At 36.7% G+C, this 20,600-nt stretch overlaps 1 protein-coding gene across 1 annotated transcript in view; it reads right to left on the bottom strand.

Annotated features, from left to right (window-relative positions):
* NUP37 (nucleoporin 37) overlaps positions 1-20,391 on the bottom strand; it is a 71,482-nt gene extending 51,091 nt beyond the window's left edge. Inside the window, exons 1-3 of the mRNA XM_037847899.1 lie at positions 20,336-20,391; positions 18,783-19,003; positions 10,817-10,941 (exon numbers count right to left, since the gene is read on the bottom strand). Coding sequence (XP_037703827.1) covers positions 10,817-10,941; positions 18,783-18,938 — 281 coding nt within the window. The 5' untranslated portion in view covers positions 18,939-19,003; positions 20,336-20,391. The remainder of the gene's footprint in view (positions 1-10,816; positions 10,942-18,782; positions 19,004-20,335) is intronic.
* Positions 20,392-20,600: the final 209 nt, after the last annotated feature.

The following is a 20,600-nucleotide window of genomic DNA, read 5'->3' as shown; positions in this document are numbered from 1 at the left end:
CACCAGGGAGATTTGATTGTTAGAGCCACCCCCCCTCCCTGACTGCCCAGAAACACGCCCCATATACAGGGCAGGCAACACCAACTACACACGCAAGCTTCGTACACCAATTGGACCCCACAAGACTCACTCCCCCACTCACCAAAAAGGCTAAACAGGGGAGAACTGGCTTGTGGAGAACAGGTGGCTCGTGGACGCCACCTGCTGGTTAGTTAGAGGAAGTGTACTCCACGAAGCTGTAGAACTGATAAATCAGAGATAAGGACTTCAATTGGTCTACACATCCTAAAAGAACCCTATCAAGTTCAGCAAATGCCACAAGGCCAAAAACAACAGAAAATTATAAAGCATATGAAAAAACCAGACAATATGGATAACCCAAGCCCAAGCACCCAAATCAAAAGATCAGAAGAGACACAGCACCTAGAGCAGCTACTCAAAGAACTAAAGATGAACAATGAGACCAGAGTACGGGATACAAAGGAAATCAAGAAGACCCTAGAAGAGCATAAAGAAGACATTGCAAGACTAAATAAAAAAATGGATGATCTTATAGAAATTAAAGAAACTGTTGACCAAATTAAAAAGATTCTGGACACACAGAGTACAAGACTAGAGGAAGTTGAACAACGAATCAGTGACCTGGAAGATGACAGAATGAAAAATGAAAGCATAAAGAATGGGGAAAAAAATTGAAAAAATCGAAATGGACCTCAGGGATATGATAGATAATATGAAACGTCCGAATATAAAACTCACTGGTGTCCCAGAAAGGGAAGAAAAGGGTAAAGGTCTAGGAAGAGTATTCAAAGAAATTGTTGGGGAAAACTTCCCAAATCTTCTAAACAACATAAATACACAAATCATAAATGCTCAGCGAACTCCAAATAGAATAAATCCAAATAAACCCACTCCGAGACATATACTGATCACACTGTCAAACACAGAAGAGAAGGAGCAAGTTCTGAAAGCAGCAAGAGAAAAGCAATTCACCACATACAAAGGAAACAGCATAAGACTAAGTAGTGACTACTCAGCAGCCACCATGGAGGCAAGAAAGCAGTGGCACGATATATTTAAAATTCTGAGTGAGAAAAATTTCCAGCCAAGAATACTTTATCCAGCAAAGCTCTCCTTCAAATTTGAGGGGAGAGCTTAAATTTTTCACAGACAAACAAATGCTGAGAGAATTTGCTAACAAGAGACCTGCCCTACTGGAGATACTAAAGGGAGCCCTACAGACAGAGAAACAAAGAAAGGACAGAGAGACTTGGAGAAAGGTTCAGTACTAAAGAGATTCGGTATGGGTACAATAAAGGATATTAATAGAGAGAGGGGAAAAATATATATGACAAACATAAACCAAAGGAAGACGGCTGATTCAAGAAATGCCTTCACGGTTATAACATTGAATGTAAATGGATTAAACTCCCCAATTAAAAGATACAGATTCGCAGAATGGATCAAAAAAAATGAACCATCAATATGTTGCATACAAGAGACTCATCTTAGACACAGGGACACAAAGAAACTGAAAGTGAAAGGATGGAAAAAAATATTTCATGCAAGCTACAGCCAAAAGAAAGCAGGTGTAGCAATATTAATCTCAGATAAAATAGACTTTAAATGCAGGGATGTTTTGAGAGACAAAGAAGGCCACTACATACTAATAAAAGGGGCAATTCAGGAAGAAGAAATAACAATCGTAAATGTCTATGCACCCAATCAAGGTGCCACAAAATACATGAGAGAAACACTGGCAAAACTAAAGGAAGCAATTGATGTTTCCACAATAATTGTGGGAGACTTCAACACATCACTCTCCCCTATAGATAGATCAACCAGACAGAAGACCAATAAGGAAAATGAAAACCTAAACAATCTGATAAATGAATTAGATTTAACAGACATATACAGGACATTACATCCCAAATCACCGGGATACACATACTTTTCTAGTGCTCACGGAACTTTCTCCAGAATAGATCATATGCTGGGACATAAAACAAGCCTCAATAAATTTAAAAAGATTGAAATTATTCAAAGCACATTTTCTGACCACATTGGAATACAATTAGAAGTCAATAACCATCAGAGACTTAGAAAATTCACAAATACCTGGAGGTTAAACAACACACCGCTAAACAATCAGTGGGTTAAAGAAGAAATAGCAAGAGAAATTGCTAAATATATAGAGACGAATGAAAATGAGAACACAACATACCAAAACCTATGGGATGCAGCAAAAGTAGTGCTAAGGGGGAAATTTATAGCACTAAACGCATATATTAAAAAGGAAGAAAGAGCCAAAATCAAAGAACTAATGGATCAACTGAAGAAGCTAGAAAATGAACAACAAACCAATCCTAAACCAAGTAGAAGAAAAGAAATAACAAGGATTAAAGCAGAAATAAATGACATAGAGAACAAAAAAAACAATAGAGAGGATAAATATCACCAAAAGTTGGTTCTTTGAGAAGATCAACAAGATTGACAAGCCCCTAGTTAGACTGACAAAATCAAAAAGAGAGAAGACCCATATAAACAAAATAATGAATGAAAAAGGTGACATAACTGCAGATCCCGAAGAAATTAAAAAAATTATAAGAGGATACTATGAACAACTGTATGGCAACAAACTGGATAATGTAGAGGAAATGGACAATTTCCTGGAAACATATGAACAACCTAGACTGACCAGAGAAGAAATAGAAGACCTCAACCAACCCATCACAAGCAAAGAGATCCAATCAGTCATCAAAAATCTTCCCACAAATAAATGCCCAGGGCCAGATTGCTTCACAGGGGAATTCTACCAAACTTTCCAGAAAGAACTGACACCAATCTTACTCAAACTCTTTCAAAACATTGAAGAAAATGGAACACTACCTAACTCATTTTATGAAGCTAACATCAATCTAATACCAAAACCAGGCAAAGATGCTATAAAAAAGGAAAACTACCGGCCAATCTCCCTGATGAATATAGATGCAAAAATCCTCAACAAAATACTTGCAAATCGAATCCAAAGACACATTAAAAAAATCATACACCATGACCAAGTGGGGTTTATTCCAGGCATGCAAGGATGGTTCAACATAAGAAAATCAATCAATGTATTACAACACATTAATAATTCAAAAGGGAAAAATCAATTGATCATCTCAATAGATGCTGAAAAAGCATCTGACAAAATCCAACATCCCTTTTTGATAAAAACACTTCAAAAGGTAGGAATTGAAGGAAACTTCCTCAACATGATAAAGAGCATATATGAAAAACCCACAGCCAGCATAGTACTCAATGGTGAGAGACTGAAAGCCTTCCCTCTAAGATCAGGAACAAGACAAGGATGCCCGCTATCACCACTGTTATTCAACATTGTGCTGGAAGTGCTAGCCAGGGTAATCGGGCAAGACAAAGAAATAAAAGGCATCCAAATTGGAAAAGAAGAAGTAAAACTGTCATTGTTTGCAGATGATATGATCTTATATCTAGAAAACCCTGAGAAATCGACGATACAGCTACTAGAGCTAATAAACAAATTTAGCAAAGTAGCGGGATACAAGATTAATGCACATAAGTCAGTAATGTTTCTATATGCTAGAAATGAACAAACTGAAGAGACACTCAAGAAAAAGATACCATTTCCAATAGCAACTAAAAAAATCAAGTACCTAGGAATAAACTTAACCAAAGATGTAAAAGACCTATACAAAGAAAACTACATAACTCTACTAAAAGAAATAGAAGGGGACCTTAAAAGATGGAAAAATATTCCATGTTCATGGATAGGAAGGCTAAATGTCATTAAGATGTCAATTCTACCCAAACTCATCTACAGATTCAATGCAATCCCAATCAAAATTCCAACAACCTACTTTGCAGACTTGGAAAAGCTAGTTATCAAATTTATTTGGAAAGGGAAGATGCCTTGAATTGCTAAAGACACTCTAAAAAAGAAAAACGAAGTGGGAGGACTTACACTCCCTGACTTTGAAGCTTATTATAAAGCCACAGTTGCCAAAACAGCATGGTACTGGCACAAAGACAGACATATAGATCAATGGAATCGAATTGAGAATTCGGAGATAGACCCTCAGATCTATGGCCGACTGATCTTTGATAAGGCCCCCAAAGTCACCGAACTGAGTCATCATGGTCTTTTCAACAAATGGGGTTGGGAGAGTTGGATATCCATATCCAAAAGAATGAAAGAGGACCCCTACCTCACCCCCTACACAAAAATTAACTCAAAATGGACCAAAGATCTCAATATAAAAGAAAGTACCATAAAACTCCTAGAAGATAATGTAGGAAAACATCTTCAAGACCTTGTATTAGGCGGCCACTTCCTAGACTTTACACCCAAAGCACAAGCAACAAAAGAGAAAATAGATAAATGGGAACTCCTCAAGCTTAGAAGTTTCTGCACCTCAAAGGAATTTCTCAAAAAGGTAAAGAGGCAGCCAACTCAATGGGAAAAAATTTTTGGAAACCATGTATCTGACAAAAGACTGATATATTGCATATATAAAGAAATCCTACAACTCAATGACAATAGTACAGACAGCCCAATTATAAAATGGGCAAAAGATATGAAAAGACAGTTCTCTGAAGAGGAAATACAAATGGCCAAGAAACACGTGAAAAAATGTTCAGCTTCACTAGCTATTAGAGAGATGCAAATTAAGACCACAATGAGATACCATCTAACACCGGTTAGAATGGCTGCCATTAAACAAACAGGAAACTACAAATGCTGGAGGGGATGTGGAGAAATTGGAACTCTTATTCATTGTTGGTGGGACTGTATAATGGTTCAGCCACTCTGGAAGTCAGTCTGGCAGTTCCTCAGAAAACTAGATATAGAGTTACCATTCGATCCAGCGATTGCACTTCTTGGTATATACCCGGAAGATCGGAAAGCAGTGACACGAACAGATATCTGCACGCCAATGTTCATAGCAGCATTATTCACAATTGCCAAGAGATGGAAACAACCCAAATGTCCTTCAACAGAGGAGTGGATAAATAAAACGTGGTATATACACACTATGGAATACTACACGGCAGTAGAAGGAACGATCTCGGGAAACATATGACAACATGGATGAACCTTGAAGACATAATGCTGAGCGAAATAAGCCAGGCACAAAAAGAGAAATATTATATGCTACCACTAATGTGAACTTTGAAAAATGTAAAACAAATGGTTTATAATGTAGAATGTAGGGGAACTAGCAATAGAGAGCAATTAAGGAAGGGGGAACAATAATCCAAGAAGAACAGATAAGCTATTTAACGTTCTGGGGATGCCCAGAAATGACTATGGTCTGTTAATTTCTGATGGATATAGTAGGAGCAAGTTCACAGAAATGTTGCTATATTAGGTAACTTTCTTGGGGTAAAGTAGGAACATGTTGGAAGTTAAGCAGTTATCTTAGGTTAGTTGTCTTTTTCTTACTCCCTTGTTATGGTCTCTTTGAAATGTTCTTTTATTGTATGTTTGTTTTCTTTTTAACTTTTTTTTTCATATAGTTGATTTAAAAAAGAAGGGAAAGTTAAAAAAAAAAAAAAGAAAGAAAAACAAGGAAAAAAAAAAAAAAGATGTAGTGCCCCCTTGAGGAGCCTGTGGAGAATGCAGGGGTATTGGCCTACCCCACCTCCATGGTTGCTAACATGACCACAGACATAGGGGACTGGTGGTTTGATGGGCTGAGCCCTCTACCACAGGTTTTACCCTTGGGAAGACGGTTGCTGCAAAGGAGAGGCTAGGCCTCCCTATGGTTGTGCCTAAGAGCCTCCTCCCGGGTGCCTCTTTGTTGCTCAGATGTGGCCCTCTCTCTCTGGCTAAGCCAACTTGAAAGATGAAATCACTGCCCTCCCCCCTACGTGGGATCAGACACCCAGGGGAGTGAGTCTCCCTGGCAACGTGGAATATGACTCCCGGGGAGGAATGTAGACCTGGCATTGTGGGACGGAGAACATCTTCTTGACCAAAAGGGGGATGTGAAAGGAAATGAAATAAGCTTCAGTGGCAGAGAGATTCCAAAAGGAGCCGAGAGGTCACTCTGGTGGGCACTCTTATGCACACTTTAGACAACCCTTTTTAGGTTCTAAAGAATTGGGGTAGCTGGTGGTGGATACATGAAACTATCAAACTACAACCCAGAACCCATGAATCTCGAAGACAGTTGTATAAAAATGTAGCTTATGAGGGGTGACAATGGGATTGGGAAAGCCATAAGGACCACACTACACTTTGTCTAGTTTATGGATGGATGAGTAGAAAAATAGGGGAAGGAAACAAACAGACAAAGGTACCCAGTGTTCTTTTTTACTTCAATTGCTCTTTTTCACTCTAATTATTATTCTTGTTATTTTTGTGTGTGTGCTAATAAAGGTGTCAGGGATTGATTTAGGTGATGAATGTACAACTATGTAATGGTACTGTAAACAATCGAAAGTACGATTTGTTTTGTATGACTGCGTGGTATGTGAATATATCTCAATAAAATGAAGATTAAAAAAAAAAAATTGAAAAAAAAAAAAAACTGAAGGAGTTCATCACCACTAGACCAGCCTACATGAGATGCCAGTGTTCTGCGGGCTGAAAGGTGTTCCGGGTTGCTAATGCTGCCGGGATGCAAAATACCAGAAATGGATTGGCATTTATAAAGGGGGTTTATTTGTTTACAAAGTTACAGTCTTAAGGCCATAAAGTGTCCAAGGTAAGGCATCAACAATAGGGTACCTCACTGAAGGATGGTCATTGGCATCCAGAAAACCTTTGTTAGCTTGGAAGGCACATGGCTGGCATCCACTTGCTCCCAGGTTGCCTTTCAAAATGGTGTTCTCCAAAATGTTGCTCTTGGGGCATTTTGTCCTCTCTTAGCTGCATCTCCTCTTCAAAATGTCACTCAGTTGCTCTGAGGTCTTTCTGTCTGTGAACTCCTTTATATGACTCCAGTGATCAAATTAACACCCACCCTGAATAGGTGGGGTAACACCTCCATAGAAATTATCCAATCAGACGTTTCACTCGCAGTTGATGGAGTCACATCTCCATGGAAACACTGAAAGGATTCCAATCTAATCAACACTAATACATCTGCCCCCACAAAACTGAATCAAAGAATACGGCTTTTGGCAGGACATAATATATCCAAACTAGCACATTCCACCTCCTGGAACCCAAAAGACATATTCCTTCCAAACATAAAATACATTCATCTCATTACAATATCACAGAAACTTAAGTCATTTCACTAACAATAGATGAGTACAAGATCCCATCAAAATCAGTTATAGGCACAGTCTGTCCTAATGCAAAACTCCCCTCTGGCTGTGGACCTGTGAAACTAAGAACAAGTTATCTGCTTCCAGTATACAAAGGAGGGACAGTCATGGGATACATTCCCATTGCTGCAGGTAGAAACAGTAAGGAAAACAGGGTTTAAGGGACCAAAACAGTTCCTAAAACCTGCAGGTCAAGCTCCATTAGATTTCAAAGTCTGAGAATCATTTACAGAACAATGTTTTATCCTTGGGGCTTGAGAGAGTGGCAGTCCAACCCTTTCCAAAGGCCTTTGGGGCAGCCCTTTCCTCTCCAAATGTTATGTTCAGAAAAATGGACTGAAAAATAAACAAAAAGATTGACAGATCAATGGATGGAGAGAATGATGCAGCAATGTGGCAAAATGTTAAAACTGGTGCATCTGGATAGGGTAGGTGTATGCTGGAGTTCTCTGTATGGGATCTGTATTATTTTTGTAACTGTCTTCAAGTTTTAAAGTATTTCTAAATAAAAAGTTCAGAAATTAGTGGCTGGTTAATGTTTTTTAAATTTATTATTTTTTTGGTCTAGTTCCAAAAAGTATTTGAGGCAGCTTACTAAAAGCAAAAACAATAAAAACCCAACCAAACCCAAAACACAAAGTGATAAAAGAAAACAACAAATCCATTAAAAGAACAGGAAAATACATGCCAAGCAATGAAAGGAATATATGATATAATGCCAAATTCTAGCTTAAAGGAATATCACAAAACAATTCAAAATCAGGGTAAAAAGACCATTTCCATAGCTTTCAAATTTCAGTAAAGAATGCAAACAGACTGATGTTTGTTTATATCCAGATTTTGTGAACACATCTTTTTAACATTACTATATATACATTAGCAAACAATCATTTCTTATATTGAAATTTGCTCAAAGCCCAGGGTATAATGTTGGAGCTACTGAAACTTAGTCTATCTTTGCAATTTTCTGGGAATCTAATTTAAGAGAAATATGAGGAATAAAGGACATGCCAACTATTTTCTCTTAAATGTCAATAATTTCTCTTTAGCTACTGAGAAGAGCTGTTGTAGATTATTCAAAGTTAAGTTTGCTAAAGCTGTAAAACATGTAAACAATACACAAAGAACATCTTTACAACCTTGTTGTATGTAAAGTTTCCTTAGGGAAGATAGATAAAGCACTAACCATAAAAGAAAAAAAAAATCCAATAAACAGCTCTTCATCAAACTAAAAAACTTCTCATGAAAACATCAGGAGAATTCAAGTGAAGTCAAGAGGCTGTCCTGGAGATCACTCCTATGCAAGTTCCACTTAGATATGCCAGGTGATGACAGTATGATAAGCCCAAGTCAACAGTAGTCTTGAAAACCCTAAAGAATACCTAGATTTCTATCCAAGACCCTATAAAAGTTTCACTCACTAAGTTTATTCTTCAGAAACTTAAATCCCCCAGAGAGTTCCTATGTCAGGTAGGTCCCCAAACCCAGAGGCAACAGCCTCTTCTAGAACATCAACCAGATGTGTCCCCTTTTCCCATAATGTTGATGACCCTTTTCAACATGAACAAGTTGGGGTGGTCACTACCTAGACATTGCTGAAGATCGGGAAAGGGATTCAACTAGAGGAAGGGGTAGGAACAGACACGATGGAATTTAACAAAGAATTATTATATACAGAAAATATGTAAAGAATGAAAAGATAAGGAAAAAATGTGCAAAAGACTTGGACAGACATTTCACAAAATATATACAAAAGGTCAATGAACACATGAAAAAATGTTCAGTGTCATTAGTTGAAAGGGAAACGTCACTGACGTCCCAACCAGAATGGCTAATATTAAAAAGACTGACAACAATAAATGTTGGAGAGCAGGCAGCGCAACTGGAATACATTTAGATTATTGGTGGGAGTATAAACAGGTAGAACCACTTTGGAAACAGGCATTTTCTTAAAATATTAAACCTTCAACTAACCTCTGACTCAGCAATTCTACTCTTAAGACAAATGAAGCCACATATTTACCAAGAACTGTATAGGAATGCATACAGCAGCTTTATTCATTATAGCCAAAAAGTGGCAACCGCTTGTGTCTGTGCCAAGAACTGTGGTACATTCATACAATGTAATAGAATGTTAAATAAAAATAAAAAGAAATGAACCATTGGTATATGCAACAACATGGATAAAATCTCAAAATCATTAAGCCGGACACAAAAAGCACATTCTGTATGATTCTATTTATGTGAAGTTCTAGAATAGGGAAAACTAATTTCTGGGATTAGAAATAAAATTAATGATTGCTTTGTTGGGGGTGCTGTACAGTGACTGGAATGAGGCACACTAGGACTTTTCAGAATGACAGAAATGTGTTTTAACAGGGTGTGGCTTATATAAGTGTTCAGATTTGTCTAAACTGGTCAAACTTAACCCTGAGCATTTCACTGAGCATTTCACTATGTACAACTTATCCCTTGATTAATATAAGTTAGCTAGGTTAAGAGCTAACTTACAGCTGCTAAGTACTGTTTACTAAGAGAAGACATAGGAGGCAAGGCTAGAATTTTATTAAAATTTTAAATAACCTGACAAAAAAAGAAACAAAAACAAACAAACAAACAAATAAATAAATAAATAACCTGACATAGTCTTGCTCTGGGGAAGAAGGTCTCAGCAGGTAGGGTTACGATTTTTCTCAAAAAGCAACAGAGGTAGCAGAATAGCAGCATAAAGTATGCCCAACAAAAGGGAGCTCAAAGCCAAACCCTGGCCCAGTGAATCTTTCCCTATCTGACCATGGTGCTGCTGGCCACTGATGTGTTCTCTACTGCCTGGTTCTTCATTTGTGAGGTAATCTCTGCCAAAACGCATGGGCTATCTACAAAGAGCCGCTCATATCCTTCGTGGCCTCATTCTTCATGGGCTTTGGAGCCCTCTTCCTGCTGCTCTGGGTCGGCATCTACATAGGAGCTATATCCAAGGGTAACAACCAGGCAGCTTCACTCTTTTCTTGCCTTTGCAAATTAATTTTTTTTACTATTGTTGGAAGGGTCCCACCTGCTGCTCACAATAAAGGCAGACGTGTAATCAAAGCAAACGAACAAAAAAAAATGAAATTGTTCTTTCAGAATGCTAACAGAAAACTGAATCTCAAGGACTAGAACTCTAGATTTATGTACTGTAAAACAAAAAGAATGTGACTTTTGCCTACATATAGGGCAGAAATGTTGATTAACGTCTCAACCCAATTTAGCTATTTTAATAGAGCCATACTTTTAATAATTTAGGTGGTAAACTCAGTGAAGAATCTGTGAAGACTTGAAAGTCATCTGAAACTCAAGTCAAGAGATTTTGTTGTTAGGCCCAAACACGTGGTCAAGGCATTATAATATCTGGGCTTGGGGAAAATGGAAATGGAACTTTCAGATGGAAAAAAGTCTCTATGATCAAAGACTTAAGATACTTAACACAATCGAAGGATATAATTACTACTATATTTAATAATTTTAAACTTACTTGATTGTTGGAGGCAATGTATCAAGCCTAGTCTGTGGGTTCCAAGCTATGCCATCCACCCTGACACCATGGTGAAATGTTCGAAGTGTTTTATACTGAATCCCTTCGATGTCTGCTTCTTCCTCCTAAGCATACATAGTAAACATTTTAGTGAGTTACAAGGTCAATATAATAACCTTTATATTCCATTCTTACAAAGAATTCATTGGGAGCTCACATATTCGCTTTGAGAAATTCAAAGCATTTAGATAGCCAGATTTAACTAGTTCATTGAATTAGAAAAAGAAATCTTCAACTGTAAAAGTCTCACAAAATAACTCTACAACAACTAAAGCCAAACACTAACCATGTTATACTTTATCTTTGCTAGGAAATTTTTTTTTTCTAATATTAACAGATTTCATAGCAAAGTCCATGAAAATAGAATGTCATGAGAATCAGAATCTTCTAGATAATAGCATTCATGGATTATTGACTAAAAAGACTTAAAATCTAAAATTAAGAAAAAGTATACTGAGCATAAAATTTTAATTATGTAGACGATACCTTGAGACCTTATGGTTTCTTAAAGCCATTTTAATGAGTATTAGTGATTTTCATATGGTATTATATTTGGCATTTATACATGAGTAAGATGTTACAGATAATCTGTACTATAACAGTCTCTGAATAGTGCATATGCAAATAATAATCTGGTTAATCTAGTCTTTTGGATATTTGATTCTGGGTAAAAATGCTTAACAAAGCCAGCTTACTTACCTAGCTCAGTATTACTAAAATGATTTCCGTTGTCTCCTCATGGAAAGATGAGAGACAAATGAATTTTAAAAAGGTCAAGCCTCAATGTCTGGATATATGGACAATAACCTGAAAAGATCTCCCATTACAAAAATAATGCAAAAATCAAAATCCAGAGAATTAATGGAGCAATATCTGAAGACTTAAAGCTTCAGTTTTTAAGGGACAGGAGTAAAAACTTAGTGCCTTTCACAAGAAAGGATGCCAGATCAGAGATTTCCACATAGATCCAGGATCCCTTAAGGTAAAGTAAGGGAAAAAAAAAAAAGACTCTGCTGTGCAAAATACCTACCATGGCTCTGTGTGAAGGCCAAGAAAAAGAAAAAGACACTTCCGAGGAAACCCAACAACTTCTGGTGCTAACGTGAGTTTGGGGCTTGAATTCACACTATGTATTCTAGAAAATGACAAAGAGTTTATTTCTAAGTGGTCATATGGTAGTAGTAGCCCTAAGCACCTGAGGGAAGCAAAGGCAAATTCTCTCTATATGAACTGACCTCTACCCAGGCCTCAAAAATTTTCTATAGCTATAGTTCAACCAAACATGGTCTTATACACATGCAAATACATGGAAATAAAGTACTATGAACACAAACAACAAAATAGAATCAAACCTGCAAAGACATCAGATAAAAAAATTATCAGATTAAAAAACAATAAATGCTTAAGGAAATAATAGAGACAATCAAAAGGGTGAGTAAGCAACAAGAAATTACCAAAAATGACCAGGCAAATTTTAAAAAGAACTAAACAAAACTTCTAGAGTTGAAAATGCCATAAATGAAATGACAACAACAAAATTATATTTAACATCAGCTCAGATGCAGCTGAAAGGAGAATTAGTATACTGGAATTCATATTTGAATAAATTAATCAGAATGCAGGACAGAGAAGACCAAAAGACAGGTTAAGAGACATTGCAGACTCAGTGAGAAGTTCCACCATATATGTGATCTGGGTTGTAGAAAGAGAGAAACAAGAGAATACATGAAAAGGCAATATTTAAAGAGATAATGACAAAGGATTCCCTATTCTTGATAATAGGCACCTAAGGATAATAAATCCCAGGCTACTTAAATTAAAAGAAATCTACATCTTGATACAATGTAGTGAAACTGCAGAAACACACACATGCATACTTTGCATACACACTCACAAGAGTGGGTGCCATATCTTAGCAGCAGCAGACAGAAAAAGACAGATTTCCTATGAAAGAATTAGACTAATAACCAACTTTTCAGCCGAAACAATGAAAACAAGACAGTGGAATAATATATCCAAAATGCTGAGGGAAAATAACGCTAGAACTGTAGATGCAACTAAACTATTTTTCAAGAATAAGACTGTATTAAAGCTATTTTTAGAAAAGCAAACACCAAGAATTAACATCAGTAGACTCTCACTAAAGGATCTCCTAAAGCAGGGGAAGGCAATTGTGGTCCACAGACCAAATCTGGCCCATGGCATAGATTTTTTTTTTTCTTGGCCTAAAAGCTAGGTATCATTTTACGTTTTTAAGGAGTTGTAAAATAAAACAAATAAATCAACAAAAAACAAAAAAGAATATGCAACAGAGACCTTAGGTGGCTGGAAAAGCCTAAAATATTTGCTATCTGGTCCATTACAGAAAAAACTTGCCAACTCCTGTCCTAAAGGATGGGCAGTCAGGTAAAGTAAAATGACCCCAGAAGGCAGGCCTCAAATGCAAGAAACAGTGAGTAAACAATAACAACAACAAAAACAAAGTCAAACAGGTGGGTAATCTAAACAAGTACAGCCATATAAAACAATAACACTAATTTGTTGTTTAAAATGAAAAATGATAGAATTAAAATACTAGACAATATATTTGAGGGGAGGTGATAGTTCAAACGTTCAAAGGTCTTTGGCTTTTTTGTGCAAAAGGTAAGATATTAAGTATGCCTGTTAAAATATCTTTGGTGACCACTAAAAGAATAGAAATAGCATGGAAGATTTCCAAATTACCAGAAAGGGAAAAAAATGAGTAAAAGGGGCAAAAAAAAAATCACACAAGAAGACATGAGAAGAATATGTTTTCAATAGTAAAAAAGAAATAAAAGTAACTCAAATATCCATCAACAGGAGAATGGATAAATATATCATGGCATATTCATATTAAAAAATACTGTACAGCAGTGAAAATAAATGAAATCTAACATGGAGGACTCTCACAAATATATTAAGCAACAGCAACAAATTGTTAGGAGGACATAATACAGAATAATTCTAATCATATAAAATTTAAAACATGAAAATCAATATATTGATTTGGGATACTTCCATACACTATAAAGAAAAGCAAGGAATGACAAACACAAAATTTCAGACATGGTTATCTCTCGGGGCAAGAAAGAAAGGCAGTAGGGTCAGGATAACCAGGGAGTTTCAAAGGAATTGCTAATGTTGCATTTCTTGAGCTAGGTAGTAGTAGGCATACAAAGATTCATTTTATTATTCTTTAACACATGCTTTTATAAGCATATGATATTGCAATTTTTAAAACAAATCATTGTTCTGTTATTTAAACTGGCATATTAACTGCGTCTAGAGACTAAAGCAAATATTTCATGACAAAATTGCCTAAGGAATCCTGTGTATTAAGTGACTATAGTTTACCTTTTACAAAAGCTCAGCTCACAGGATTATAAAATGACATTAGGGAAATAATCTAGAGCAGATTAAACTTAATATTTAATGAAACATATATGGCTATATAGATAGTAATTATCTGAAGACCCATTCTAAGTATTTCATTCACCTTGAATCTAAATGTAAAGTTTTATAAATTGTACTCTAATAGAATCCAAACAGACGTGCTGATTTTCCCAAACAGCCTTCGGGATCCTAGCAATTATTACATACCTCAGATATGTTTTGAAAATTAATTTCAGGTGAACTTAAGCGTTAACAGCAAAAAGTTCTTCCATAAATGAAGAAAGGAAATAGAAATGTTTATCAAGGAAAAAAAAAACACGGTCAAATTTTATTACTTCATAATTTGTGTGTATAAAAATTGTACAGCTAAGAGCCAGATTTGCTAAGGTGGCAGCCATTAAGCAACTTGAAAAGTTTAGGAGTCTAATCATAGCTTACTTCATAGTTGTGTTACTTTTCCATACTTGACAAATCAGTCTGCTGAGAAATAAAGTTTTTATATCAAAATGTACATTATTTTGCTACTACAACAGTAGTGGTGACAATTAGGTACTGTAATTTGTTACCCAAATTATATACATGAAAAGATTAGGTGGTAGTGAGTAGGGATAAGGACATCCCAGGGACTGTATAGCCTGAGTTTTATGTATTACCAGTGAAGTTTTTTTTTTCCTGGCAGCATTATTTGCCATTGAGCCAACTAAAAGGACAAGGTACGTGTGTGGTAGAGTCACAGACAAATGCTATTTCGGGTTCAGTTTGGGGTGTAGACAGTATTATATAGGCAGGAAATCTGGATGCTTTGGAAAACTTACTATAATACAAATGATTATACAAGGATCCAGCATACTTGAGGTTGCGGCAAAGCCAGGTTGATGGAAGGGCTAAGGGTTTGAAATTGGCAGACTCTCCCACCACACCTCTTTGTGGCCAAAAACAGAATTTCAGTTAGGCAAGTCTGTAAAATTTATTTAGTCCAGCTCTTTCACCTAAGACTTGAATCTCTGGTAGAAAATCTGAACAAAAGACATTGAATAACCCCTCTCTGAGCACCTCCAAGGAGAGGGAAGTAGCTATTTCTTGGAGGAGCTTATTCAATTTGAAGGTATTAGAAAATTACTCCTTAACATTAAGCCAAAAATCTGTTTCCATGTCAATTCTACTCATTAGTCCAAGTTCTGCTCTCTGGAACCGTACACAATAAGTCTAATTCAGTGACGACAAATATCTGCCCATTGCTGATCTCTCTTCAGTAAATACACGCAAAGAAGCAGTTTAAGCATCAGTCTTAAACACAGCACTATAAGCAGCAACTCCAATCAAATAACTGACAAATAACATAAAACCCATTTGCCATTCCTAGTCTAATCCCTCTTCTGCACAAGTTTTAAATATTTTAATACTACTTTGAAATTTGCCTTCAAATACATATCTCCTTTGAATCATAACATACCACTGAGAACTCAAGCAAGCATTAAGTATCACTGTCAATTTACAGAGGTTATAGAGCTGTGCTGTCCAAAGTGGTAGACATTGCCACATGTGGTTATTAAGCTCTTGAAATGTGGCTAATTCAAACTGATGTGCTATAAAACACAAAACACACACCAGATTTCAAAGGTGTCATACAAGAACGTAAGGTATCTCATCCAGGTAACTAAAGATCTTAAGTCACATCTCTCCCTTCCACCTCTATTACATTTTAGCTTGTTCAACTTGGTCCTTAATCCAATCTATTAAACAATGTTTAGATTCTGAGCACAAAACCTGTCCTATAATAAAAACCTGTTAAATAAAGCCTGTCATACAAAGCATTAGTTATCCTTCTTGTTCTGCATAAATTGAATGTACCTGCTTAGGTATCCTTCTTGTTCTGAATAAATTGAATGTACCTGTTTAAATTAATGTTCCAAGTCCCTAATAAAAATGTTGAAAATTTCAGGACCCAGGACAAAGCTCTACATCAGTAGAGCCATCAGTTCACTAACAAAGATGCTTGAACAGACTTAGAAACTTTCATGCTCTTAGCCCTTTACATATAGGGTGTTCATACTTTTCTTATTGCATTGCTTTACATTAAATTAACTCTTGCTTTTTTAACATATGTATCATTAGTTCCTGGCACCTAGTAGGCACTCAATGAATATTTGACAGATAAATGAAACTAATGAATAATGTATCACTTAGCTCATATTTCCATCATATTCAAAAACATGAGATTCTAGAAAATAGTTTGTTGAACTTCCGATTCACTACAGTGTTTTCCTAACAGTCTTAGAATGAGAACTACCTTTCTGACAGGAATGTGAAAATCCTTCCATTTGAGTTACCTTTTCTTAGGTTTCCCTCAAGACAAGTGGCATGAATATGGGTGCTACATAACTTGAAGGTTCCAAGGTGAGAGAATAAGAATATGTGTAATAGCATTTAATTAGATAAAAAATACTTTCAAAGGAAAGCAATACCTTATTCTAAGTCACCAAGGGCAAAGTATTGGACTTAAATTCTCCTTTAGAACTGTTTTGAACCATGGCTTCAACCTGTCTGAACAATAGTGTAGAAGAAAAAGATTGTAAGGATGGATCTAGATCTTGCTTTTTCATTTACTAGTAATGCAAATCCCTGAACTTCTTTGAAGTAGAATGGAAGGAAACTCTATGAGAACAGGGACAGTCTTGTTTAACCATAACCACAGCGCCTGGCACAGAGTATAATTTGTGCTCATTATTTGCCAAATTAATAAAATCCCAATTTTCTTCCTTAGGAAATTTGGGGATCAGACCTATCCTGCCAATCTTACAGATCAGAGGATCAATCAAGACCGTGCATGTGACCATACACCATAATGGAGCTATACAAACATAAGGTGTTTTTATTTCTGTTTCTTCTTTCTCCCATTTTCTCTGTCACCCATCATCTCTGCCTTTCCTAATTCTTATCTCCCTTCTTCTTTGACTTTCTCCCCCAACATTTCTTAACTGCTCATAAACTAGAGATAAAGCATACTTTTCAGTATTTCTAAATGTAATTCTTAGTTCATAGCTGTTAACTTTAAAAGTAATGAAATAAAGTTCGTTTTACCTGCAGGTGGCTCCTTTATTCTTTTGTAGGTTAGAGGCTTGCCTTTTTAAAGAATATATTATAGCAATTGTTTTATGTGACTTTTAATGATCTTAAGCTAGGAGTCCAGCTGAAGTCTGGCTGAGAATCATCTAAAATCTGGAAGTTCCCATCTCCACCCAAAGAGACAATGTGGGACAATGGAAGAGCCCTCACATTATACCAACAAGCTGAAAGCTTTAATTCACACTTTCTCCTTAGGATAAACATAAATCTAGTTCAATTTTGTATAACTTTACACATTTACTGTATAATACTATAAAATGATAAACTGCATTTTTTATTTTGTAATGCTGTAAGACGTTGAACTTGCTGAGTAGAACAGGAAATGTTTATAATGGCTTTAGTGACAGTTATTTTAAATCTTTGAAACCTGGTCCCTGCTAAATTATCTTCATTGATTAATCAGAATTTGAGAAATGGTTTTCTGAATAATATTTTGGCAAACAAAGGATTAACTAGAAATTCCTGAGGGCTGAACCCTCACTGATCAAAGTTTCTCTTACATTTACCACATTCCTGTGAGAAAACCTGGTGCATGCTCAACACAAACGAATCTTTCTGTGGTGATTAAATATGGGGCTGTACCTAAGTGTCATCTCTGCCCCAATCAATGACAATTAAAATGTATGTGACTTATAATTGGCCAGATGCCATTTTAGGAACTTTACATGTAGTAACTCATTAAATCCTCATAAAACTGTATTAAGTATTATTCAACCTGTTTTTAGAGACAAGAAGTTAAGTATCTAGTCAAGGTCCCACAGAAATTAAGAGGTAAAGCAGGCAGGAGTGAAAAGTTAGGCATTCTAGCTCTAGAGAGCATACTCTTAATGACTACACTGAATTGTATGCTCAATTAATGTAATTTCCTACTTCGTATACTCCAGATGTATGCTTTACAAGTATAAAAAGTATAAGAGCATGTTAACAGGAAAGCTCAATCTCATGAAAGCCATAAACTCTCCCAGAGAAGAGATCAGTTTTTAGGCTTTTAATATTAGCTTGTTTCATGTCAAAGTGAAATGTAAAAAAAATTGTAACTAATTGTATCCCATTTGTCTTTTTTTTTTTTTCCTGTATATACCAGTGTTCAACTTATCAAAACCTTCAATCACCAGAATATTCTATAACTAATCAGGATGCAAAAGAGGAGCTTTATTCTCTTCTTTTCCAACTTGTGTAAAATTTGCACAACCTCAGACACAAATTTTTGGGAAGGTCTTTCTCTGTGGTTCTTCATACATATATTTTTTTTTTACATTCAAACTCAATACTCAATATATTTTCAAAATTTAGCTTTTGTTTTTTAAAAAAATTTTTTATGAGTGAAATATCTTCACCATCATTTATTGCAGTTTTGTAGACTAACCTGAAATGTACATGTGCCAATGACCACATAATTATTGCCACCATATGCAATTAGGTTTCCTGAATCTCCACTCTCAAAGGGATTAAATTCTACCACATGCACATAATCTTCACAATCCACAGTGTAGGCAGCATTTCTGGTGGCATCTTGCTTCATCTTGTATGTCAAAACTCCAGCAGTTGTAAAAATAAAATAGCCTTCTACAGGACAAGGTCACGAAACTGTGGATTACAGCAGAAAAGATACAATTAGAAATAGTTAAAATATAAGTCATTCAGTAAATGAATCAAAATAAGGATGTGGCATTACAGTGCCACAGAAAGCTCAAAATGAATGAAGTATTTAAAGTACTTATCAAGGGACAGAAGCCACAGGAAAAAAATTAGTTCAAATAATTAATGGTTCAACACTTGCACCGTAACTTTCCTCTTTTCCACATTAGTGAATGATGCCTGCAAAATAAATCACTACAAAATTCTGTACGGCCATCTAAGCAGTATGTTGAGTGCTTGCAAACAGAATCAGTTTAATATTAAATAAATTCATAAAAAATTAATAACTGAGCACAAGTGAGCACTATTTTTAGGCACCATGTAATGCACTTTACTGGTATTATCACATTTAATATTCGTACAAATTGAAGGAGGTACTATCTATGGTCTCCAATTCACAGATGAAGAAATTGAGGTTTTAGGAGGTTAAATAACTTTCCTAGCTCATAATCAAGTGGGACCAGGATGAGAGTTTAGTATATGTTGGGCACCAGGACAAATGAAGAAAAACAGTCCCTGCCTTGAAGGAGTTCACAATTCTAGGACAGTTATGATTCAGCCTGATTCCACAGGAGATACAAAATATCATCGCGTCCGGAAGAATGCCAAAATGTGATATAAAAATAATATTCATAAAACCAGGTACAAAACTTCAACTAAGTTGTTAGGGCCTGGTATTCACTCTGAATGTAGTATTCCCAAATGAGAATTACAGGTTCTAGGAGACTTTTTCTTTTTTTAACTGGATATGACTTTTATGCACCTGGAAACAGCTGAACTTAGTAACGAACACATCAAGCACCTAATGTGTATTTACTGAGAATCAGTTAAGATGAGTCCCACCTCAGAGAGTTTATAAGCTAGCAACCTAACGAGTGGACACCTGGCGCTGGGACCGTGTTAAGGGTGACCAGCAGTTGAGATGCCCACAGAAACAGGGAGGTGTGGTAAGTGCAAAAGATTCGAGGTCAGGAAACTCAGTTCCGACCCCAAATTTTCTGCTCATCAAAGCAGTGCCCAGCCTCAGTGCACACGGTGGGCTGAACTTTTCCTTCCAATACTGGAAGGGCAGAGAATGAGAGAAGGGAAAAAGAAAAGCCTGTGCAAAGAGCCCCGACGCCTCTCTCCCTCCCAGGCTAGTCTGCGTGACCCGATCCCGACTTCCTTAGCCCGCGGTCGCGAAGAAGTGGGGTAGGGTGGCCAGGGGAGAAGAATAATTCCGGGAATAGGGTTAGCGCGCAGGACGACCGCGGACCCCTGCACTCCCCGCGTTATACCAACCGGAGGGAACCAGGCCGCGGCCCGAGGGAGCCGGTCTCTGCGGTGGGGAGGGGCTGCCGCACTGCGCGCCGGCTCTGCTTCCGGGTCGAAGGGCGAGCGCCGCGATTGGCTCCCGGACCCTCCCGCGAGATTCGAAATGTAACCCCTGGCGTTTCTGAATATCTGCGAGCAGACAGGGCCTCTTCTCTGTAGAGTCTACACCCCCGGGGTTTCTCCCGAGCCAGGTGAGTCTCACCTCTTCCCTTCCTTGTCTTGTTGCACTTTT

The sequence above is a fragment of the Choloepus didactylus genome, chromosome 8 (genome assembly GCF_015220235.1).
Source record: "Choloepus didactylus isolate mChoDid1 chromosome 8, mChoDid1.pri, whole genome shotgun sequence".
Classification (NCBI taxonomy): Eukaryota; Metazoa; Chordata; class Mammalia; order Pilosa; family Megalonychidae; genus Choloepus; species Choloepus didactylus.
The sequence above is the reverse complement of the archived record's forward strand: the minus strand, read 5'-3'. Positions and strand labels throughout refer to the sequence as shown.